The sequence below is a fragment of the Setaria italica genome, chromosome VI, assembly GCF_000263155.2.
Source record: "Setaria italica strain Yugu1 chromosome VI, Setaria_italica_v2.0, whole genome shotgun sequence".
Taxonomy (NCBI): Eukaryota; Viridiplantae; Streptophyta; class Magnoliopsida; order Poales; family Poaceae; genus Setaria; species Setaria italica.
Window position 1 is genome coordinate 8,422,777 of NC_028455.1, and position 22,731 is coordinate 8,445,507.

Consider the following 22,731-nt stretch of genomic DNA (forward strand, 5'->3'; position numbering starts at 1 on the left):
GTTAGTTTTAGGGTTTCTAGGTTCCGGGGCTTCCAATGGCTGGTGGCTCTAGAGGAGGAGGTCGGCGGCGGAGGCGAGGTGGCGTGGGAGCGCTGCCGATCGGGTAGGGCTGGACTCTAGGTGGGCGGTGGTCGATGGTGGGGGTGAGGAGGCGCACTGGTTAGGTAGGGTGGGTGGAGAGGCGGCAGCGATTGGTAGGGGGAAGTGTGGCGGCGCTCCCGCCGCCGACCGGACCGATGGAGGAGGGGGTGGGGTTAGGATGTTAGGTAAGAAGGAGTCGATGGTGGTAGTGCTGGTGGAGAAGGAGAAGAACATGGATAGATGGGGGTGATGAGCCGGAAGCCATGGAGGTTATCTGCCCTTCCGTTCCCGGTATAGGAGCGGCCGGGGCGCGAGCACAAATCTTGAAGGAAGACGTGAGTCCAAAATTCGAAGGGCAGAGAAGCTATTTCTCGAACTATAAAATTTCATTTTCACCTTCCAATTATACTGCGAAAGCTACGTCATTATTTCTGCCGTTCTGCCACGCCGCCAATTCCCATTCCCACGCTTGACCTCTGCTTCGTTCTCTTCTCCCCACCTACGCCCAGCAACACGGAACACACACCCTCCCCGACACGCGGGCCCACCTCCCATTCCCAACGCGACGCTACCGAGCAGCCACGCTTCTCCCATTCCCCCCAAACCTACCCCACCAGGGCCCACCACCACCCCATGCTCCGGGTGCACGCACTGACGCCCGCACGCGGCATCCCCGACCCCACGTCCCAGTCCCAGCGAAGGCGCGAAGCCTCTCCTCTCCCTCCGCCCCTCCGGCGCGGTGCCGCGGTGGTAGGTGGTTTGACCGCGCCGCGCCAACCCCGCCGCCCGCCCAGCTATATAAGCCCCCGCGCCAACCCCCCTCGCCGGCAGCAGCATTCCTTCCAGCAGCTGCTGTAATTGCCGGCCCCGTGACCGAACCCATCGCCGCTGCCGCGTCCAGCATTCATTCACTCCTCCCGCTGCTGCCTGCTGTCGCCTCACCTACTCCATCCGCCCGCCACCAACCAACACCGCCCCGTTTAACCGACCGACCCCGGCGCTGATCGTCGGCCAGTCGGTGACGATGGACTCGGCGACGTCGGGGGCGATGGAGCTGGTGGCGGCGCTGCTGCGGGGTCGCGTCCCGCCGGAGCTGATGGGCGGGGAGGGCGCCGAGGGCCGCGCGCTCGTGGCCACGCTCGCGGCCGCCGTGCTCGGCGCCGCGCTCTTCGTGCTCTGGAGGCGGGCCGCCGCCGGGAAGAAGCGGAAGCGGGAGGTGGCCGTCGCGGAGGCCGCGCAGGTCAAGGCCAGGGGCGCCAAGGGCGCCGCGGACGAGGCCTTCGCCGACGACGGCAGGAAGAAGGTCACCGTCTTCTTCGGCACGCAGACCGGCACCGCCGAGGGGTTCGCCAAGGTGCGTTCGTCCTGCGCAGCAACCAATTAGTTGGTCATCGTCTCCGACGTCTGCTAAATTTTCTTGTTTTTGACGAATTGTTGCTGAATGAAACTTTCTCTTGTTTACGCTACAAAAAAAAACATTACATAATTCCAAGGGTACGGGGAGTTCTAATTAAGGGAGAGAAACTACTTCTTGTTCGGTGATGGCGACGGATTTTTAAATTATTCTCCATCATTGTCGTGCCGTCCTCGAGATCGCTTTCGCGAGGGGTGGAAATTTCTCCGCACATGAGCCACTAATGTTACCGCGACGTTTGAATAGTTTGGAACAAAGAACGAATCGTATGGTACTTCAATGTCCCGGTGTGTCCTAGTCCAACTATCCGACCTAGTAGTATTTGCTTGAAAAAGTCAAGCCGCTACTTCCTTCATCAGCCGTCAGATTTTTTTTCAACCACTGCTTGCAACTGGCCAACGGCATGTGCGGTAGCAGCATGTTGACCAGAAATAAGCAAGACAGCCATCTGGCTGCAAATAATGTGGGTGTCAATGTCAACTCTCAAGGAGGGAAGTTGGTGGGCTAAACAAACCTTCTCCCTGCTACCTTTCTTTCTGGGCCCCAACCAAATCACATCGTCGTGGTTGGTTTCGAGCGTAGAAGGAACAAATAAAGGGGAAAGAGTTGTTTGGTAGATTTGGTGGGAAAAGGCAGTTGTCTTTTCTAGTCTTGAACCCTTGTTTGCATCCTTCGGTGTATGCTAGTCTTTTCTTAGGGATAATGGTCTTCTAATTATTTGGTATGCTATGTATTTAACAGTCGCTTGCTGAGGAGGCAAAGGCAAGATACGACAAGGCAATCTTTAAAGTTGCGGACTTGGTAAGAAACAGATAACAGCATGGAACCATGAACATTAATGGAACTTTTGTCTGGTGTATCAATATAAGAGAAGGATCGCTTCAGATGATCTTACACACAAAGTATGGATGTTTATAGGAAGATTATGCCGCAGAGGATGAGGAATACGAGGAGAAGTTGAAGAAGGAGAAGCTAGCGTTGTTCTTCGTGGCAACGTAAGATGTTTATTCTCACCATTGTGCGATGCTGTCTTCTAATACTTTGAATGCTGCACATCAATCTGTAGCACAATGTGGAAATGTTCAATAAGTCATTAGTAGTTTTGCAGCTTCTAAACACCAAAACGTTCATAATCTTGTCTTGAAATTTCTTAGAACCTCTGCACTTTGCCTGCCTTTATTTATTATTCATTTTGTCAGATTGGATGAAGCCTTACTTATAATAGTTGGGTTAACAATTATGGTGGTGTCCAAATTTGATGAATGTTCTCATTTACTCTATATTGCTACATTCAAGGGAAACATTGCTAATGTTAGTTTGGTAAAATTTCAGGTACGGAGATGGTGAGCCAACAGACAATGCCGCTAGGTTCTACAAATGGTTCACTGAGGGGAATGAGAGGGGAGTATGGTTGAGTGACCTTGAGTATGCTGTGTTTGGTCTGGGCAATCGACAGTACGAGCATTTCAACAAGGTACTCACAGATAATAATTATCAGATCGTCTTTACTATGTGTTTCCCCATTTGCAAAATCTTGTTATGCTGGCATTCATCTTCTTCATCTTTTGGTTCTGCTAAAGGTTGCCAAGGTGGTCGACGAGCTCCTAACTGAACAGGGTATGCATCATGACTATCATACCATGTCGTCTTTTTTATTAGTCAAGGTGTTCAGCTGATCTTAGATGTTTCATGTTTGACTAGGTGGAAAACGCCTTGTGCCGGTTGGTCTTGGAGACGATGATCAATGCATTGAGGATGACTTCAATGCATGGTCTGTGTTCTTAGTTTCTCTCACATGCTGAAAATTTGTCACTTGATTGCTTCAGTGTTATTTACAGTGCCCTTCCTGAACTCTGTTGTGTCCTCAGGAAAGAAGCTCTCTGGCCAGAGTTGGATCGTTTACTTCGTGATGAAAATGATGTCTCCACAGGCACTACTTACACAGCTGCTATTTCTGAATACCGGGTTGAATTTATGAAGCCTGAGGAGGCAGCTCATTTGGAGAAAAACTTCAGCCTTGCAAATGGTCATGCAGTCCATGATGCTCAGCACCCTTGCCGGTACGAATCTCTATTTTTCCTACATTTGCAGTAAGGGCAGGAAGCCCTAAGGTTTTCTGTAATACTGGACTTCAAATTAATAAGTTGGACATCCTCTTTGTATCTTCAGGGCTAATGTGGCTGTGCGGCGGGAGCTCCACAGTCCTGCTTCTGATCGTTCATGCACTCACTTGGAATTTGACATTGCTGGATCTGGTCTTATGTAAGTCGTCATCTAAACTTCTGAGCATTGTCTAACCAGAAATATACTGCTAGCGGAATTGTTAATTTTTCAGTTTCTGACATAATTTACCATGCTGCTTATCAGGTATGAAACTGGTGACCATGTTGGTGTATACACCGAGAACTGCCCTGACGTTGTAGAGGAGGCAGAGAGGTTGTTAGGCTACTCACCGGAGACATTTTTTACCATCCATGCAGACAATGAGGATGGTACTCCACTAGGTGGTGGATCTCTTGCTCCTCCTTTCCCCTCCCCAATCACCGTGAGGAATGCACTTGCCCGATATGCCGATCTTCTGAATTCACCAAAGAAGGTGAGCGTTTTATTAGGGCAAAATGCCAAAAATCCTACAGCTCTTATGGCAATGGACGAGATAAAATCAAAATCTTACTAATCAAATGATGTGTATGATTTGCAGAGTTCGCTGCTTGCATTAGCTGCACATGCTTCAGATCTTGCTGAGGCTGATCGTTTGAGGTTCTTGGCCTCTCCTGCTGGGAAGGTGAGCTTCTCTCAGTGAACCGTGCAATTTTTCATCTTTATATGGAAATCCTAAGCATAAGATTTAACAAGTTTATTCATGATTTAGGATGAGTACGCTCAATGGGTTGTGGCAAATCAGAGGAGCCTGTTGGAAGTCATGGCAGAGTTCCCTTCGGCAAAGCCTCCCCTAGGAGTCTTCTTTGCAGCTGTGGCCCCTCGTCTTCAACCGAGATATTACTCTATTTCATCTTCACCAAGGTAAACAATCCGACTTACATTTTACTTCTCATTATCAGTAGTTCTCTGTTGCTGACCTGTATATTTTGTTTTCTCAATCAGTATGGCACCAACTAGGATTCATGTCACATGTGCGCTTGTGAATGAAACAACACCTGCTGGAAGGGTACATAAGGGGGTCTGCTCAACTTGGATCAAGGTAACTTATGATTGTTTTTTGTCTGTGTTTAGGGTTTTGAAATCTCTGTGTTCTTTCTATAAAAAAAATCTTTTGGTTCTCACTGATCGTGATTGTACCAAAGATAATTCTTGTTAAATGAGTAAATTGAGCTGTCATTGTTATCCACATTTCTCTGAAATTGCTTTGCCATCGCAATGGATTTTCAGAATGCTGTTCCATCAGAAGAGAGCAAGGACTGCAGCTGGGCTCCGATATTTGTGAGGCAATCAAACTTCAAACTGCCAGCTGATCCTTCAGTGCCAATTATCATGATTGGCCCTGGGACCGGTCTAGCACCCTTCCGTGGCTTCTTGCAGGTTTATTTCTGCCCCATGTTACTTCTCCATTTCTACTGTTCATCAGCCAGATGGCTAATATGCAAATTTCATTCATGATACCAGGAGAGGCTAGCTCAAAAAGAATCTGGAGTGGAGCTTGGTCGATCCGTGTTCTTCTTTGGATGCAGAAACAGCAAGATGGTACGCACCAAACAGATGCCACTTAACACCAAATATCTGCACTGCTCTAGGCTGTAGCTGACATAATTTTGATTTTTCAGGACTTCATCTATGAGGATGAGTTGAACAATTTCCTTGAGCAAGGAGCACTGTCTGAGCTGGTTCTTGCATTCTCGCGCCAGGGCCCTACCAAGGAATATGTGCAACACAAAATGGCGCAGAAAGTAATTCAACCGTTCCTTTCTTATTATCTTCTCTTACCCCTCCAGCCCCTAGTCCATTTGACTTATAATTCCCCTTTGTCCATTTCCAGGCATCTGAAATCTGGGACATGATCTCCCAAGGTGCTTACATCTACGTCTGCGGTGATGCCAAAGGCATGGCCAAAGATGTACACAAAGTTCTCCACACCATCGTTCAGGAGCAGGTAATGGTTCTAGGCCTCAATTTTATGTTGGACTAAAAGTACTTATACCATAAAAAAGAACTATTTTACGGTACACAATACTAGACTATACTATGTTTGAAAAGGACGGGTATAAAAACATCCGACGGTAAAGATTAATTGTATGCTACTGAAACCTTCACCTGCGGTATGGGTAGTATACATGAGTAGTATAAGGGTATCATGGTAAAAGAACATAAATGGTATCACTATAATATTTTTTTTGACACTAGCATAAATTTTACAAGACCATTCCATTTCAAATATCACTTTTTATAATGTAATTATTACTAAATTATCCGTAAAATGAATGATTAAATCTTATATATACTACTAAGCAGTAATATTGTGTACCGTAAAAAAACTCCTTCAAGGTACATTCGTCATTTCTCATGCAGATTCTAACTTTTTTTTTATTAAAACAGGGTTCACTTGACAGTTCCAAAGCAGAGAGCTTTGTGAAGAATCTCCATACGGAGGGCAGATATCTGAGGGATGTGTGGTAAGCTTAGGACATAAAAGATTCCCGATATTCACGGGGCAAACATTCATTCATGTTACGCAAATGTACAAGTATTGCTGGAAGAGTACTGACAAGGGACTAAGATCAGATGTTTCTAGTGGCTCTGCATTTTTTTTCCCCACCCTTTTCTCTCCTTTTTCTTTTGTTTTTGAGATTTTATCAAGAGGCTTTTGCACCTGTGTATTATAAATTCTTTATATGTATGTATAAGATGAGGACAATTTTGACAACAAGCCTGGAATGGTGATTATAGTTATCTTAGATAGGGTTTCGGGTGATCATCGATTATGTGTAAAGGTATGGGTGGTGAATCATCGGTTTATAAGCCAGAAATTAGATTGGTCGGAGCTCAGGGAAAGTTGGATTTAAGCAAAGTAAAGTGTAAATTTCTTTTGCTTATGCATAAATCCGATCACTTAGAGTTGAAACGTGAAAATCCCAGCGGGAAGGTGAAACTGCTTCGGTTGTCTGTTAAATGCAAGTACTCTCCATTTATATGTTACGCAAGTTCCCCAAGGCTGAGCACTACTGCACGAGAGAAAGCAGAGGCGCAACTATTTGAACTCGGCCGTGCTTTTGAGTCAGTTTTAGTTGCGTGCGAAACATCTTGTGCTGCCTCGTTTTCAATTTTAATTTGAATGGTATAGACATTGCAAACAATTCACAAGTAGACACACAAACATGCGAGTACATTCAAACCTACGAACCCACACCCTACGCTTGCGAGCACGTCTGAGATACCAGGCCGACAGATCTTATAAGATTGATGTAGAAAATAAATTTAGAAAAATACAACTAGGTAGGCAAATTATAAGGAATCTAAGCAACTGAGGTACGTTTAGTTCGCATAGATGATTGTTGACACTCTAATGTCAAAGCTTAGAAATGATTTGAATTTTAAGTGGAAGCAAAACAGTTAGTTGGGATCCGGGTTCAAAGTGTGCGACTTCGTTGAAATGTAAAAGTTCCAGTTGAAACTGGGGCACTAGTGAGCTGTAAGTTCAAAAAAACTCTCCTTTTAGTCTAGTTATTAAATTTCAAAATCAGTTACTCTTTTTTTTTGAGAGGTCAAAATCAGTTACTCTGTGTCCCCGAGCTCTGAACTTTCGTAACGGAATCTGAATCAAAATCTGAAATACACAGCCGTTAACCTGTAATGGGCCGTATTTCTTCGGGTTAAATGGGCTGGGTTCAAGAATGGGTTGACTTGGACAGGTTTACGGGCCAGCTTGCTAAATCTAGAAGACTAGAACGGAACGGGTTCGGGTCGAACCCGCGGGAACAGCCTCATCCACATCCACGCGAACCCCCTCGCAGCTGGAGTCACGCAACCGCCGTCTCCTCGCCGGCGCTCCCCGGCACCGCCGCCGCATCTCTCCTCGTCGGCTCGATCGCCGCCTGTACACGCGGGGAAAAAAAGAGGGAGAAGGAGAGGATCAGCAAAACCGCAAGCCCTTCACTCGTCGCCCCCCGCTGCAATTGCCCCGCCCGTCCGCAGCCGCTTCTCCCCACTTCTCCCCGGCGTCCTCTTCCTCCTCCGGCGGTCCGGCCCCACGCCGTCCATGCCAAGCAACCGCAATTGCTGCGCGCGTTTTTGATCCAGTCACACCTTCCTCGAATTCCTCTCCCGCAGCATATCGGTTCTTCGTCACCGAAAGATGGTCGGCGGCGGCAATGAGTTCCGGTTCTTCTTGTCCTGCGACATCAGCCTCCCGCTCGCCTTCCGCGTCCTCCACGCAGGTATATTACTACTACCTCTATCCTCCCCTTCAATTTGCTCGCCAATTCGGCCTGATGTGCTCGCTATGCTACCACCCGCTTCAAAAACCCATCTTTTTCCAATTTTGTTTTCAGTCCCAAATTCGCCCAACTGTGATCCCAATCCAAGTGATCCTGTAATTTCCTCTGCTGATTCATGACTGCATTGAAGTGTTTTTCACCGTTATTACACAACACCCATCCATATTTATTTCTTATTCAGTCTTTACTTCAATTCTCCATGCTTCTGCCTCTTCATTCCATATTTCCATCCCACAGGAAAAACAAAGGCTGCTTTAACTTCTTCTTGTACTTCTTGCCAAGAAAGAAATCTTTTATGTTAAGTCTGCTTTCTCTTTCATGTATATTCCACAATTCATTTATGTTCCCTGTTTCCAGAACATATCCTATTGACGCAGCAAAAAGTCCCAGAGCTCTTTGTTGAGTGCAAGCTATATATCGATGGGATACTATTTGGGTTGCCTGTAAAGACAAGGTACACTTTGTTATGTATACCCTCTGTTTCAAAAATTAAGATGTTTTAGTTTTGTCCCAACTCAAACTTCTCTAATTTTGATCAAGTTTATAGAAGAATGCACCAACATCTACAATAACAAATTAGTTTCATTAAATCCACCATGAAATTGACAGTGCATTTTTTTTTGGTATTGTAGATGTTAATATATTTTTCTATAAATTTGGTTGAAGTTAGAGAAGTTTTTAGGACAAAACTAGAACATGTACTTCAAATGTTCTTTCTATGGAATCATCATTAGTACAGGTGCTGTTTCTTGGAGTTTAATGCACAATTTTTCTCATGCTAGGCTGGAACCTTCAGGACCAACGTACTTTTGGAATGAACTGATAACACTAAGTACCAAATACAGGGACCTGACTTCCCTCTCACAGCTTGCATTTACGGTATATTTCTTAGATTTGCACACCATTCCTGTAAGTTGTAAATTAAAGGAATACTATATGTGTGTGTCAGAGGTCCATATTTTTTTAGCATACATTTGGAGGGTTTCCTGTGAATATGAAGACTGAACAAATTAAACATATTTGTTTAATCTAATAAAATTGTGTTGTACTGAACATGTTGTGCAGTTGTTCATTTGATTGGTAGAAAATGTTAGCTTCCCAAAGTAGAGACAATGTATGATTTCCATTTACACTTTGAATAAACCAAATAGGAAGATGTGTTTCGTTGTCAATTTCGTTGGAGATCACCATTAATTATGAATCAAAATTTAATGCCCTGGTTATACCTTCATAGTAGTGATGGCACACTATTTTTAGGAAGTAGCCTTGCTATGCCTAATGAATAAGTGGTGTGCCATGTGTTAATAAAACCTGTTAATTAGGTTATCGGTGTCCATCGTGGTTATGTACTTCTCAACTAAATGGATTCCCTTGCGTTTTAGCTTCCTGTGTTTCTTTTTATCTCTCATGTAGGTGTGGGATGTCTCATCTGGTGAGGACCCTGAGATTGTTGGTGGGGCCACCATATTTCTTTTCAACAGCAAAAGGCAGCTTAAAACAGGAAGGCAGAAGCTGCGGCTATGGCCCAAAAAGGAAGCAGATGGAGGAGTCCCCACCACAACCCCTGGCAAGGTAACATGCAGCTTTGCTTCCTTGAACTCGGGATTCATCTGTTGTAGTTCTCTTCTCAACTAATGTCTGCACTTGTTGTTTGCTTTTATTACCTCAAGGTGGACTTACCTTTTTTTTTCCCTATGTATCTTTTAGGTTCCTAAGAACGAGAGGGGTGAGATAGAGCGTTTGGAGAGGCTTGTTAACAAGTATGAGAGAGGGCAGATACAACATGTGGATTGGCTTGATCGTCTTTCCTTCAGTGCTATGGAGAAAGCTAAGGAGAAAGAGTGTGAGCGGAAGGCCAATTTGTACCCTAGCCTGGTTGTTGAATTGTGCAGTTTCGAACATAGAGTTGTCTTCCAGGTTAATTGTCTCACCTTGTTATACATATATGTTATGGTACTAGCCTTTTTTTCTTTAACTAACTATGTGGCCAAATGACCATTTTATCTGTTAAAAGTTATCTGCTTGTGTTTTTGTGCACAAGGTGATTTCCCATGCTACTTATCGTAATTGGAGGACTTCACCGTCTGAAGTTGTGGAGTCATATAATATTTATCTGAACATGACTTCTGCTTGCAAGTTATAGCAAATGTGGTTGTTCATCTTTGCTGGAGAAGTGTTGACTCTTTTTTGTCCATGCAGGAATCTGGAGCAAACTTTTATATTCCAGCCCCGGTATCATTATCAAATGAGCTGGTTACTGTATGGGACCCTGAACTTGGACGAACCAATCCATCTGAGCACAAGCAGTTAAAGCTTGCTAGGAGCTTGACTCGTGGGATAGTTGATAGAGATCTAAAACCAAGCTCAAATGAGCGAAAGTAAGTGCAAGTTGTATTTTTTTTATTTCTTCCTCCCTGCTGTCAACTTATGATCTTTTGTGAGGAATCTTCTCTAACTTTTGGTTTCATGCTGTCATGAACTTGCGAGCCAACCACATTCCAGCTGAATGAATTAGGAGATGCTGGAAGCAGAACTTTGTTATTTATGTTAAGCGTGTTGCGCTGTTGGTCAGTTTCTAACTGATTGATTTTGTTCTTACCATGTAGGTTACTACAAACAATTATTAAGTTTCCTCCTACACGTACTTTAGAGGTTTATGAGAAGCAATTGGTGTGGAAATTTCGTTTCTCTTTGATGTCTGAGAAGAAAGCTCTAACGAAATTTGTCCGTTCAGTGGATTGGAGCGATAACCAAGTTAGTAAAAGAAACCCATATGTGCAGATGCTTCTTTTGTTTTGTACTGTCATATTTGGTCTGCCTGGATGAAGTGTACTGAAAATCTGCATTTAGCTTATCTGATGTCACATTTTTATCATGTCCACGGGCGGATCTAGGGGGGTTTATCAGGGTCAGCTGACCCCGATGAAGTTTGCTAAGTTCAATGGAAAATCACTGTTTGCAGCAGTGTGACCCCAGCCTCCTTTTGGACATGGCCCCGATGATCAGCTTGTCTAGATCTGCCGTCGATCGTGTCAAATTCTTTTTTTACATGTATACTGGAAGGGATCTAGTGTTGATTTTCACAGTAGTGAACACTACATGGTCTTAATCCTAAATGTGATAATGCTATGCAGGAAGCTAAGCAAGCTATTGAATTGATTGGAAAGTGGGAAATGATTGATGTAGCTGATGCACTGGAGCTTCTCTCACCGGATTTTGAAAGTGACGAAGTATGCATCTGCCGCCTTTATTTGTACATCTTCTGGTTGTATTATGTTAACTTATTTGTAGATTTTTCTTAAATTACATATAAATTTTTCTTCTTCATCCTTTGTTCAGTTACGTGAATTAATCTGAATCCTGATGCCATTCTTGTTCTGGAATTTTTCTAGCAGTTTGCTGTCAACAAGTAAAAAAATACATTCTTTTGGCAAATTTCTTTGTGCAGTTTTTGCAGTAGGTTTTCACCTGGGTTGGAGGTGGCATTGCAGCTGTAGGTGTTTGCTGGTTGCTTACCTGGCACACCATTTATTAGACATTCTTTACTTGATACCTCAACGTCATTGAAGTAAAGAGTTGTCAGCACTTTACCGCATTGTAGATTCTTATCCAAGACCTCTATCATTTGCATAAGATGATCTAATGTGCCCTTTTTCCTTGACTTGTGTGCTTTCCTTTCTTTTTGAAAAGGTTCATGCATTGGTAATAGTAAGTTTTTATTCCTGAGTAAAATGTTTGGTTACAAATGATTATCCTATTATCTCATTTCCTAAAGTCAATAATTAGACTCTGATTTCACTTTAAGGTAACAACTGTTTTTGTGCAAAGGTCCGAGGTTATGCTGTCAGCGTACTTGAAAGGGCTGATGATGAAGAATTACAGTGCTATTTACTCCAGTTAGTGCAAGCTCTTCGGTTTGAAAGATCTGACAAGTCCCGTCTGGCTCTCTTTCTTGTAAACCGTGGTATGTTTAAGTGCATATGTAAATATTTGATCACAAATCCATCTGCGCCATTTGGTCACTGAAATTTGATGAAGTATACTATTTTTTTGCCGAAAGGAAAAAAATGGCATTTTGTTCATGCATGCATATATTGCCGAGATTACTATGGCTGTAGTTTGAATTATTTTAGCACCAAATGCTACTTAAAACGCCTAGTTTTATTATTGCTGATGCAAGATTTGAGTCTTCCCTGTAAACTTTTAGCTTTGCGTGAAATGCAGAAATTTTACCTAGCAGACATTTTGTCAGCTTTTAGCTTCTCTGTAAACTGTTTCTGTAACAGCTAACGACAATGTTGTTATCTCTTTCCCCCCTCGCCTTCCAGCTTTGTCGAACATTGAAATTGCTAGCTTCCTTCGGTGGTATATACTAGTTGAGCTTCATAGTCCCGCATATGCAAGACGATACTACGGTACATATGACATGCTTGAAAATAGTATGATGAAAGTATGATTTTCCTTCTTTTGCATAATCCTCTTGGTTATATCATTCCCAGTTTGCAAATATGCATTGTTTATATAATTCTGTTTCTGTTCTTCACAGTTAGTTGGTAGGGAGGATGGGGATGAAGATGGGTTTCGACTGTGGCAGAGTTTAACCCGGCAGACAGACCTCACTGCTCAATTATGTTCTATTATGAAGGATGTAAGAAATGTACGCGGTAGTGCACAAAAGAAAATTGAAAAACTCAGGCAGTTATTATCTGGAGTTTTCAGTGAGCTTACAAACTTTGATGAGGTATATCTGTATTGTCTGTTAGTGCTAAAAAAGTGGTCACAGACAAACTTTGCTTCATATCTATAACTGACTTGTTCTTTTGAACTGGTTCCAGCCAATTCGTTCACCTTTAGCGCCAACTCTTCTCCTTACAGGAGTTGTGCCTCAAGAATCATCTATATTTAAAAGTGCCTTGAACCCTTTGCGCCTGACATTTAAGACAGCAAACGGGGGAACATCCAAGATTATTTACAAAAAGGGAGATGACCTCCGACAAGATCAGTTGGTAAGTAATCATTGTTGCTTTACATTTACTAGCAAATGCTTTACTTTTGTTCCAGGCTGTACACAACTCTTTGTGTAATGGTTTTGGTGCTTGCCATCTCTAAATGGGTGATTAATATTAATCAATTACTCACTTGACAACTTGTAACATGTTCAAGGGTATCCATTGACATAGGACTTGAATGGGAGGAGAGAATCATGGCTAATCGTTTTGGTATAATTTGTAGGTCATTCAAACAGTTTCTTTGATGGACCGATTACTCAAACTAGAAAACCTGGACTTGCACCTTACCCCATATCGAGTTCTTGCAACTGGACAAGATGAAGGGATGCTTGAATTCATACCTTCCAGTTCTCTCGCACAGGTAACTTGGTAATGGCTACTGTTGAGTTGCCAAATGCCAATACATTCTTTCCATGCAATGAAGCTTCCTGCAAATTCTAGCTTCGGTTCATTAGTAGGCTTTATTTCTACAAACTTCATGAAGATAGGTATGTTGATTGAAGTATTGTGTGTTCCCAGATCCTATCAGAACATCGCAGTATTACAAGTTACCTACAGAAGTTCCATCCTGATGAGGATGGTCCTTTTGGTATAACAGCTCAATGTTTGGAAACTTTCATAAAAAGCTGTGCTGGTTACTCTGTCATTACATATATATTGGGGGTTGGAGACAGGTTCGTTTTCTTAACACATTCTGGTTTTGAGTACCATTCTGATAGTAACCTTCTGGTTTAGAGGTCTTGTTTTCAGCTCCATAATAAGCAAAGCAGTTATTCTAATATTACAATCAGCAAGCTCAGATAGTCGGATGAGGACTCTTAAACTTATTTATCTGTTCACTTTGTTTTTTTTCTATGATGATTGCCCAGGCATGAAGATATATGTGATTTCTGTTTGTGTTTAGCTAGGATTATGTAGCTAAACATGGGTATTCGTGGTTATTGTTCTAAATAATAAAGATATGCACATCATGCTTTAATGGAAATTTGTTCATGATCAGGACATGTTCAGAGTCTGGCTGACACTGTTATGCAGTGTTTTTTCGCCCTCTTCCTAATTTACCCATGTTTGACCGTTTGGCAATGATACAACATATAGAAATAAGAATTTGCCAGTAATAAAATTTTTTGTTCGTGTTCTCTAGGCATCTGGATAATCTTCTTCTAACAGATGATGGACGCCTCTTCCATGTTGACTTTGCTTTTATCCTTGGCCGAGATCCAAAGCCATTTCCACCACCGATGAAGCTATGTAAAGAAATGGTTGAGGCCATGGGTGGTGCAGAAAGGTAATTCGTTGAACGATTTCGTCAAATATTTGTGCTTTCACTCATTCGATAGATGGTTATGTACTGTCAAAACTTACGTTTATGTTTCAGCCAATACTATACGAGATTCAAGTCCTACTGCTGTGAAGCGTACAACATTCTAAGAAAGTCGAGCAGCCTCATTTTGAATCTGTTTAAGCTGATGGAACGGTCAGGCATTCCAGATATCTCTGCCGATGAAAGTGGAGGTCTCAAGGTAAATTTGTTTTTTTACGAGTTGAACTTGTGGACTCTAGAAAGAGCAGTCAAAATGACATGTTTGCTGTTTCTGTGGCGCATCGTCTATCAGCTCCAGGAGAAATTCCGACTGGATCTGGATGATGAGGAGGCTATCCATTTCTTCCAGGATCTTATCAATGAAAGCGTCAGTGCACTGTTCCCACAAATGGTTGAGACCATCCATAGATGGGCTCAGTATTGGCGATAAGCTGACACAGAAGTCAAGCACAAATCTGTACATGGTGAGTTGGGCAATATTTCCCCATTGTCATGATACTATGAGTGTGATACACTTCACAAAGGGAACTAATATTTAATTTGTTTGGTTGGTTTTGATCATTCCAGCTGACTGTTATGAACTAATAAAAATGGATTGTGTAGACTAGCGGATGGGAGCCTGACATTTGAGGTTAATCTGTGGCAGACGCTGCTGTAAATGGAGGTGGACAGGTGGTCATGCCGGTGATCCCTAGGAATTCCATGTTTGTCTCCCCTCTCCCGTGATGGATAGTTTTTCACTAACTCTCGCACCTCCATGGGCATACCTTAAATGTACGACGTATATATCAACTTCAAGACCAACAAATTTCTGAATATTAGATGATCGTATCTAGTTTGTAACGAGAAGACTAGCTTACCCAGCAGTCAACAAATGCCGCACAACATTTCCATGTAGCCTCGGTAATATTACTGAAATTTGAAAAAGAAGGTAGGGAGTGACACAGCTGGGATACTGATAACATGCTTATTTCATTGATTGTTTACAAGTTTGACTGTAAATACTTGATTTGCTAGATGCAAGCGACATAACATCTTGCGCACTTGCAAAGAACTAAGACATACATGAACACATCTGTATTACTGTCATACGATCTTCATTGAATAAGAGGCAACAAGAATCCTCAAATTGTTACTATGGCCCAAGGCCTAAGACAAATCAATGAGCAACATCTTAACGCTTTCAGTGCTTGAATTTCTCACGTCCTTCACTGAGTTCTCTCATTATACAAAATTTGTCTACTCATTAAAAGGCGGCAAGCCCCATTCGCTGGGTTTAAAGTCCAACAATGAACTAAGAACTTGGTCAGCTCCTTTGTGGTATGAAACATCAAGCCTCGGATCTGGAACCATCACCGCAGACCTGCATAAGAAGCAGAGTTTGCCGTCAGAGAGCAAAGTTTGCGGAAACGTGTACCTAGAACAACCACTTACATTCCAGCATTTTTCGCTGCTGCTACACCGGATGGCGCATCTTCAAAAACCAAGCATTTACTGGGTTCTACATTGCCCTGAAAACAACGTAATGCAAATGAATCAGGAGGTATCCTAGAGGAATATAACATTGCACCATATCGTGAAACTCAATACCTCAAACCTCCTCATAGCAGTGAGGAAAATATCAGGAGATGGCTTGCCAGCCTTCACCTCCGGATCATCCCCCATGACAACATGATGCATCAGGGAGAACATTTCCTGGTGGTTCTGTGTCTTCAGTGCAAAATGACGTTTATGGGATCTGTAAGCCACACGAAAGAACAGATCATTCATACGATTCTTATTCAGAAAAGCACAATAGCAGAAAGGATAGTTTACAAAACTAAGATCAAATGGATGAGAACATGTAAAGACATACCCTGTTGCAACAGCCATTGGTATTCCATTCGCATGAAGATGATGGATCAAACGTAGTACCCCTGCAAGAAACAGGTTTCATTATGTGCTACGATAAGCAAACTATTTACATACATATCTGACTCAGCATGCTACACCTAGGACATTATAACAATTTGAAGAATAACTTAAGGCAATCACAGGACACTTGACTAAACAAGCAGCCCAAAACTGCATCTTACTAAAACTAAATGCCCAAAGCAATCTAGGAATTACAACTGAATAGACAACCTTTGGCAACGCAAGTTCGTTCCTTTTGAGTTATCTTTTCCCCAGCAATTCACCGCGCAAACGAAATAATCAAAAATAGATTATTTCCTACAATAATGTTGAACGATTATGCCAAAACGTAGACATGTGGGGTTATCATTCGCTCACCTGGCAGCTTTGTGCAGGATGGGAAGAGCGCCTGGAGCATGCTCTCGCGCTCCTCGAGGAACTGCTCGGGTGTCAGCAGCCCGTCGAGGCCGCACTCGTCGACGAAGATGCGCGCCGACTCGGCGGCCTTCTTGCCCATCATCTTCGCCTTGAGGGACCAGTCGAAGACCTTGCCGTACCTGGCGAGGATCTTCTCCTGCACCTCCGTGTAGAAGCCCTCCGTGTCTGCAACACCACCAGACGCACTCAGAACCAGCGCAAGTCCCGTAGAATCGGGAGACAAGACTCGCTTTGAATCCAGGAAACAGAGGAGGAAAAGAGAGAGGATACCGAGGAGGAGGCCGTCCATATCGAAGATGACGTGCGTGATGGCGGCCCTGGGCTGCGCCGCCGCAGAGGCCTCATCGGCGCCGGCGGATGCCATTGGCGCGGCCCGGTGAGCGAGCGAGAGAGATCTGGGTCTAGATGACTGGCTAGTTTCCGTGTGAATCTCGGTGGTGGCAGATTGGCGTGCGCGTCTCCGAACTCCTCAGCCGACGGCGTTGCTTCAGGGAAGAAAAAAAAAAAGGTGGAGGACCTCGGCCACTTGTGGGCCGGGTGGGCTTGGCTACAGTGAAGCCTGTTCACTTGAGCTTGTTTACAACGCGGCTTCGGCTCGGAAAACCTATGTATCTTCCCGAAGATTTTTTCAAAGAAACTTCCACTCGGTAGTTGTAATATTCCTAAAAATTTAGAAATATTAAATTAAATGAAATTTCAAAAATTTAAACTTTTTGTGTGGATTGTGTGCTTATTTAAAAATGGAAAATAAATTCTATTATCACCTAGAATTCCTTAATAAATAAATCTGAAATCGATTTCAAACTTGAGTGCTAGTTTGGATTTGGCTCTTTTGGATTTCATTAGTTTTCAAATCCGACTATGTTTGAATTTTGAATCTAATTCAAAATTCAAACTAAATATAAAAATAAAACCTAAACTAACCTGTGCCGGCCTGCAACCAAACCGGCCTGGCCCGTCTAACCTCTCCCTCTCCTGCAATAGCCTAGCAGGCTAGCCCAACCAAACCAACCCAGCTAGCCCGCCAGATCACCACCGCTTCTTACCCTTCTCTCCCTGTCGCTAACATGCGGGGCTGCGTGTCAGCTTTATCCCAAGCTCGCGCCGGCCCTTTGCTCTGCCTCCGCCGTTGCCGTTGGAGCCCCTGCGCCATCCCAACTCCACGACAACGAGGGGAGCGTCGCATGCCTTCCCCGCAGCCCTAGCCGCGCGCCCGCACGTGACCCCGTCTAGAAGCCTTCGCGCATAGGTGAAATCCCTGTCATGCCCTCGCAACGCCGATGCGCACCATGCGTTCGCGCGCGTGGACGATGAGGCACGCCGACCGTCCACAGTGCACGACCCTGCGGTCGCAAACCCTAGCCCTCGCACCTATAAAAGGAGGCCAAGCCCCCGGCCTCTCCCATCCACTGAGGCTTCCTCCCTTGCCGCTGCCACCGCGCTAACCCGAGAGAAGAGAGGGGAGTAGGAAGAGAGAAGGGGGAGAGTGTAGAGAAGTAGATGGGAAACACCACACATCGTAATAGGGGGGGTGACCTCTGTATATATGGCCAATATGGCTTGGACTACAAGGAATACATCAAGTGTACAAGAAAAGGATAAATACATCATAATATACCCATATACTTCCTAATACTCGCTTGCAGTCGAAGCAGGAGGATCACGAACGCATAGACTGGACCTAAACTCAGTAAACAAAGGAGTTGGCAGGTCCTTCGTCATGATATTCGTGAACTGGTGAGAGGACGGCACATGGAGGACCCGTACCTCACCCAAGGCCACCTTCTCACGAACGAAGTGAATATCAATCTCGATGTGCTTTGTGCGCCGATGATGCACCGGGTTGGCAGTCATGTAGACAGCACTCACGTTATCACAGTAGACAACAATGGCCGAAGCAAAAGGGACATGAAGCTTCTAAAGAAGTTAACGAAGCCAGCAATATTCTGCCACAGCATGAGCCACAGCCCGGTACTCCGCCTCAGCACAGGAACAAGACACCATGGTCTGGTGCTTGGAGGACCAAGACACCAGATTGTCGCCGAGGTAGACGCAGAAGTTGGAGGTGGAGCATCTAGAGTCCGGGTAGCCAGCCCAGTCGGCGTCGGAGTAGGCAGTCAGAGACTGAACAGGGCCGGTGCCGATGTGAAGCCCGGAGGAGAGCGTGCCCTTCACATAGCGCAGGATGCGATTGATCAGGGCCATATGGGGCTCGCGCTGGTAATGCATGAAGAGGCACACTTCCTGAACCGCATACGCCAGGTCAGGTCGAGTCAGAGTGAGGTACTGAAGAACCCCAGCAAGACTCCGATACTCAGAGCTGTCCTGGAGCTTGGCACCGTTGTGTGCCGAAAGCTTGGCATGAGTGTCAATGGGAGTCGTTGTAGAGTGACACTCAGCCATGCCAGCACCCTGGAGAAGATCCAGGGCGTACTGTCGTTGAGATAGGAACAAGCCCCAGGAGGAACGCATGACGGAGATGCCGAGGAAGTGGTGTAGGTTGCCAAGATCCGTCATGATAAACTCGGAGTGAAGACGCCCCATGATGTGTCGAAGAAGAGTCGAGGATGAGACGGTGAGGACGATGTCGTCGACGTAGAGCAGCAGGTAGGCAATGCTCAGACCCTCTTTGTATACAAAGAGGGAGGTGTCAGAGGTGGAGGCGACAAAGCTGAGCTGTCGAAGGAAGGAGGCGAACCGCTGGTACCACGCCCTCAGGGCCTGCTTAAGTCCATACAAGGACTTCTGCAGGAGACAGACGTGATCGGGGGCGGCGGGGTCGACGAAGCCAGGAGGCTGCTAGCAGTAGACAATCTCCATGAGGTGTCTGTGAAGAAATGTATTCTTCACGTCCAGCTGGTGGATTGGCTAGGCGCGAGAAGTGGCGATGCTGAGGACGGTCCGTATTGTCACTAGTTTGACAATCGGATTGAAGGTCACGTCATAGTCGATGTCGTGATGCTGGGAGAAGCCACAAACCACCTAGCACGCCTTGTGTCGGGCGAGGGACCCATCGGCATGGAATTTATGCTGAAAGATCCACTTGCCTGACATGACATTGGCATCGTGCAGCCACGGGACGAGGCACCAAGTGTCGTTGTCGAGGAGGGCCTAGAACTCATCGACCATGGCGGCACGCCAGTTGGCGTCATCCAGAGCATTGTGATAGTTCGCTGGAATCGGAGAGGGCAGAGAAGAAGTCGAGGCTGTCATGCCCTGGTAGTGAACCCGCTGGACTGCCCAAGTCACAGACTGAGTGACAAAGCATGGAGGGGCAAACAGTGATGAGGAGGACGCAGTAGGTGCTAGGGCCGCGGGCGTGGGAGGGGGGAGGACTGTGGGCGCTCGCCCGACCGGTCGGAGCGCTCACCCGTGCGGTCGGGGCGCTCGCCCGACCGATCGGAGCACTCACCGATGCGGTCGGGGTGGTCGCCGGTACGGTCGGGGTGCTCGCCCGACCGATTAGAGCGCTTGCCGGTGTGGTTGGGGCGTTCGCCGGTGCCGTCGGGGTGCTTGCTTGACCGATTGGAGCACGCGCCGATGTGGACGATGCGATCGGGGCCACACCCGCGCGTGATGCGGTTGCGGTCGGAGCAGTCAGGAGCACACCCACGCGCGCGCGGTCACAATCGGATCAGACGGGAGCACGGCGATCGTGGTCAGGGCTGCACCCGCGCATGGCGCGGTCGCGTTCGGAGCAGTCGGGGCGCGCGTGCCGCAGTCGCAGTCCGAAGCGCGATTGTCTTCATTTCAACAGACCTGCCACCTGGGAAATGGGAATCATCAAGCTATTAGGCTTTTTTATCTTCGTTTATGGAGTGGAATGTTACATTGTCCGAGTTCAGGCTGTCTTAGCCAGATTTTGTGAATAAGACAGAGGAAAATGAATGACCACACAAAAGATATGATGCTGAACAGTAATTATCAGAGAAAGTGGCGAAATTCACTGATAGTATAGATAATTTTTTTTGCTTCCACCGCATTAGAAATGCATCTCCTGAAAACAAATATGTTCAAATATGATATCAGAGCCCAAGCTGAAATTTCCCATTATAGTCTGTCTTTTCATAATTTTCCACTTACCAAAACAGGAACGCCATTATCCGCAAACTGCAGAAGATAATGGGAATGAGTACATAGCTTATTAGTTTCAGTTATACCCGTGATGTGCAAGTATCGTTTTTTAACCACACTACCTGCATATTTTCTGCTCAAGAAATGCTTCAGTAAAAGCGACTGTTGGGTTCTGTTCCATCGATGAAAATGCAATGCAGTTATGTCAGGGCAGTTATGTCAGGGGTAAGAAACTTGTATCACATAACATTTTACAGAAACAATACAAATAAATTTGACTCTGACATCTCAAGCTTCTTATCAGGAAACAAAATCAGTGCTATAGAAATTTTGATGACTTCCTTATATGCCATAAAATTTTGAGAAATTCCTTTAGTGCCATTAAAATTTTGATTTATCCCCTCAATGCCATTCTGTCCATCTTTCCATCCATATGGTGTTAAGTATGGCACCCTAGGAATTTCTCAAAAATTTATGGCATACAATACAATAAAGTAATCAAAATTTTTAGGCACCGAGTGAATTTGCTTAACAAAATGCCGGGAAATGACTTGCCAAAACTCACAGGTTTGACGCATGACACTGCCTATAACACATGGTTGAATTTTGCGCCTATAACCCAGGTCGGTCGGGATGGGATTTTCCCTCCTGTTTTCATCCCTAGGTGTCGTCGCCTCATTGGCGCCCACCAACGCCGCTGGCAGGCAGCCAGGGACGCCCTTTGGTGGGCCTCGGCTGGCAAAAACTCTGTTCTTTGGGCTTAAATTGTTTCCTTGGTCGGACCAGTCGGAACTTAGAATCACATACATAGGGGATCGTTAACTCAAAAAAAAAAAGGGACATAAGGGATCGTGGACTGTTGTGTGAGCCAGGCCCTGCAACGTTTCACTTTTTTTTGCCACTCTTGTGGTTTCATTCTGGTTGTAAAATAACACCGTTCGGGATTTCCTATCTATCTTCTGGTAGAATAACCGAGCATTAGCCTAATAATAACTGACCCACGGCGACCCAAGGAACTATCTTAACAATTTTAGATGAACCGTCTCAGTATTTTTTACGTAAAAAAATTGGGGAATGTTAGAAAAATGTTAAGCAAAAAGATGTTGGCGAATGCAAAAAAAAGTTGGTGCATGCAAAAAAATTGTTAAGCAATAATGTTGGTGAATGTCAAAATATTAAATAAAATGTTGGTATATATAAGAAAATGTTGGTGACAACTAAGCCAAGCTTTTCAAAAAAAATATTCATGAATGTCAACAAATATTGATGTACGTAAAAATGTTAAAAAAATTTGTACATGGATTTAATATGGGCTAAAAATCAGTTGCTACGTGCCTTCCGGAAGGCATACAGGAGTCCTCAGATGTTCCCATTTCAATTTCTTTTGACTAAATTATGTTTGGTCAAAATCACACATCTACAAACAGGTCCAACATACCGCAGAAAAGCCTCTATTTTAACTGGGAGTTTTAACTCCCATAACCATCTTGTTGTGTACAAACTAGAAAGTGTGATAATTTATCAATTTTTTATACATTGAATGGACAGAATTTACCATTTGCATGTAGATCCCAGTTGGAGAAGTTTCGCACACTACCCAACTGAACAGGATCCAATCTTGCTACTAAATGGTTCCAAGCGGTCAGTTGGTGACCAACAATTGGCCTATGGAAATATATGTTTAAAGGAAATTTCTTTATAACCACTAGAGAGTTGGCTTTTATACGCCCCCTTTTATCCCAATTTAAAGTTGGCCCGGGACAAAAGGTTCACCAACCGGGACTAAAACTCGGTCACTGGTGGGGGACTCACCAACCGGGACCTTTTATCCCGGTTGCAAAGACTAGTGGGAAAAAAAGACTCTGAGAGGCCTTTTATCCCGGTTTGAAAGACCAACGGGGATAAAGGGGGCGTATGAATGCCATTTGGCAAGTGGTTATAGCGAAATTGATTTTAGATCCCTGTTGGTCTAGGCCTATTACTGGATAGAGTCTTAGGGCGTGGAGGAATACAGTAGCAAGATCGAATCCTGTTAAATAGGCTAGAGTG

At 44.7% G+C, this 22,731-nt stretch overlaps 4 protein-coding genes across 7 annotated transcripts; 2 read left to right on the forward strand and 2 right to left on the reverse strand.

Moving 5' to 3' along the window:
* The first annotated feature begins 862 nt into the window (after positions 1–862).
* Positions 863–6,477, forward strand: LOC101767766 (NADPH--cytochrome P450 reductase). The gene is made up of 17 exons (XM_004972995.4): positions 863–1,435; positions 2,237–2,296; positions 2,414–2,490; positions 2,828–2,969; positions 3,076–3,112; positions 3,197–3,266; positions 3,364–3,555; positions 3,665–3,757; positions 3,863–4,091; positions 4,197–4,280; positions 4,368–4,519; positions 4,601–4,697; positions 4,886–5,035; positions 5,120–5,197; positions 5,278–5,400; positions 5,490–5,603; positions 6,047–6,477. The coding sequence occupies exons 1-17, from the start codon at positions 1,106–1,108 to the stop codon at positions 6,125–6,127; spliced, it is 2,109 nt and encodes a 702-aa protein (XP_004973052.1). The 5' UTR covers positions 863–1,105; the 3' UTR covers positions 6,128–6,477.
* Positions 6,478–7,418: 941 nt separating this feature from the next.
* On the forward strand, positions 7,419–15,266 carry LOC101768837 (phosphatidylinositol 3-kinase, root isoform). 3 transcript variants are annotated; one of them, XM_012847068.3, is made up of 18 exons: positions 7,419–7,884; positions 8,302–8,398; positions 8,727–8,823; positions 9,358–9,516; positions 9,652–9,861; positions 10,144–10,322; positions 10,551–10,698; positions 11,079–11,174; positions 11,773–11,908; positions 12,273–12,394; positions 12,491–12,685; positions 12,780–12,950; positions 13,177–13,314; positions 13,473–13,627; positions 14,098–14,241; positions 14,332–14,476; positions 14,570–14,741; positions 14,845–15,266. In XM_012847068.3, exons 1-17 carry the CDS (start codon positions 7,803–7,805, stop codon positions 14,705–14,707), a joined length of 2,412 nt encoding a protein of 803 aa, XP_012702522.1. In that variant the 5' UTR covers positions 7,419–7,802; the 3' UTR covers positions 14,708–14,741; positions 14,845–15,266. The 3 variants fall into 3 exon arrangements, with proteins under 3 accessions (XP_012702522.1, XP_004973055.1, XP_012702521.1); XM_004972998.4 differs by having other exon boundaries at positions 14,881–15,266; XM_012847067.3 differs by having other exon boundaries at positions 14,924–15,266.
* A 73-nt stretch (positions 15,267–15,339) lies between these two features.
* LOC101768174 ((DL)-glycerol-3-phosphatase 2) lies at positions 15,340–17,117 on the reverse strand. 2 transcript variants are annotated; one of them, XM_004972997.3, is made up of 6 exons: positions 16,879–17,110; positions 16,549–16,773; positions 16,133–16,193; positions 15,868–16,015; positions 15,712–15,788; positions 15,340–15,640 (listed from the first exon to the last, which is right to left on the reverse strand). In XM_004972997.3, the coding sequence occupies exons 1-6, from the start codon at positions 16,970–16,972 to the stop codon at positions 15,517–15,519; spliced, it is 729 nt and encodes a 242-aa protein (XP_004973054.1). In that variant the 5' UTR covers positions 16,973–17,110; the 3' UTR covers positions 15,340–15,516. The 2 variants fall into 2 exon arrangements, with proteins under 2 accessions (XP_004973054.1, XP_022683201.1); XM_022827466.1 differs by having other exon boundaries at positions 16,549–17,117.
* A 1,417-nt stretch (positions 17,118–18,534) lies between these two features.
* On the reverse strand, positions 18,535–19,011 carry LOC106804381 (uncharacterized mitochondrial protein AtMg00810-like). The gene has a single exon (XM_014805353.1). The coding sequence runs from the start codon at positions 19,009–19,011 to the stop codon at positions 18,535–18,537; it is 477 nt and encodes a 158-aa protein (XP_014660839.1).
* Between the last annotated feature and the right edge of the window lie 3,720 nt (positions 19,012–22,731).

Coding starts and splice junctions, on each gene's coding strand:
- LOC101767766 (XM_004972995.4), top strand. CDS start 1,106: ATGGACTCGGCGACGTCGGGGGCGATGGAGCTGGTGGCGGCGCTGCTG. Junction 2,970..3,075: donor AGTACGAGCATTTCAACAAG/GTACTCACAGAT, acceptor GTTCTGCTAAAG/GTTGCCAAGGTGGTCGACGA. Junction 3,113..3,196: donor CGAGCTCCTAACTGAACAGG/GTATGCATCATG, acceptor ATGTTTGACTAG/GTGGAAAACGCCTTGTGCCG.
- LOC106804381 (XM_014805353.1), bottom strand. CDS start 19,011: ATGGCTGAGTGTCACTCTACAACGACTCCCATTGACACTCATGCCAAG.
- LOC101768174 (XM_022827466.1), bottom strand. CDS start 16,972: ATGGCATCCGCCGGCGCCGATGAGGCCTCTGCGGCGGCGCAGCCCAGG. Junction 16,194..16,548: donor ATCCTGCACAAAGCTGCCAG/GTGAGCGAATGA, acceptor TGTTTCTTGCAG/GGGTACTACGTTTGATCCAT. Junction 15,789..15,867: donor CTGCTATGAGGAGGTTTGAG/GTATTGAGTTTC, acceptor CGTTGTTTTCAG/GGCAATGTAGAACCCAGTAA.
- LOC101768837 (XM_012847068.3), top strand. CDS start 7,803: ATGGTCGGCGGCGGCAATGAGTTCCGGTTCTTCTTGTCCTGCGACATC. Junction 10,323..10,550: donor CCAAGCTCAAATGAGCGAAA/GTAAGTGCAAGT, acceptor CTTACCATGTAG/GTTACTACAAACAATTATTA. Junction 14,242..14,331: donor GCCATGGGTGGTGCAGAAAG/GTAATTCGTTGA, acceptor TTTATGTTTCAG/CCAATACTATACGAGATTCA.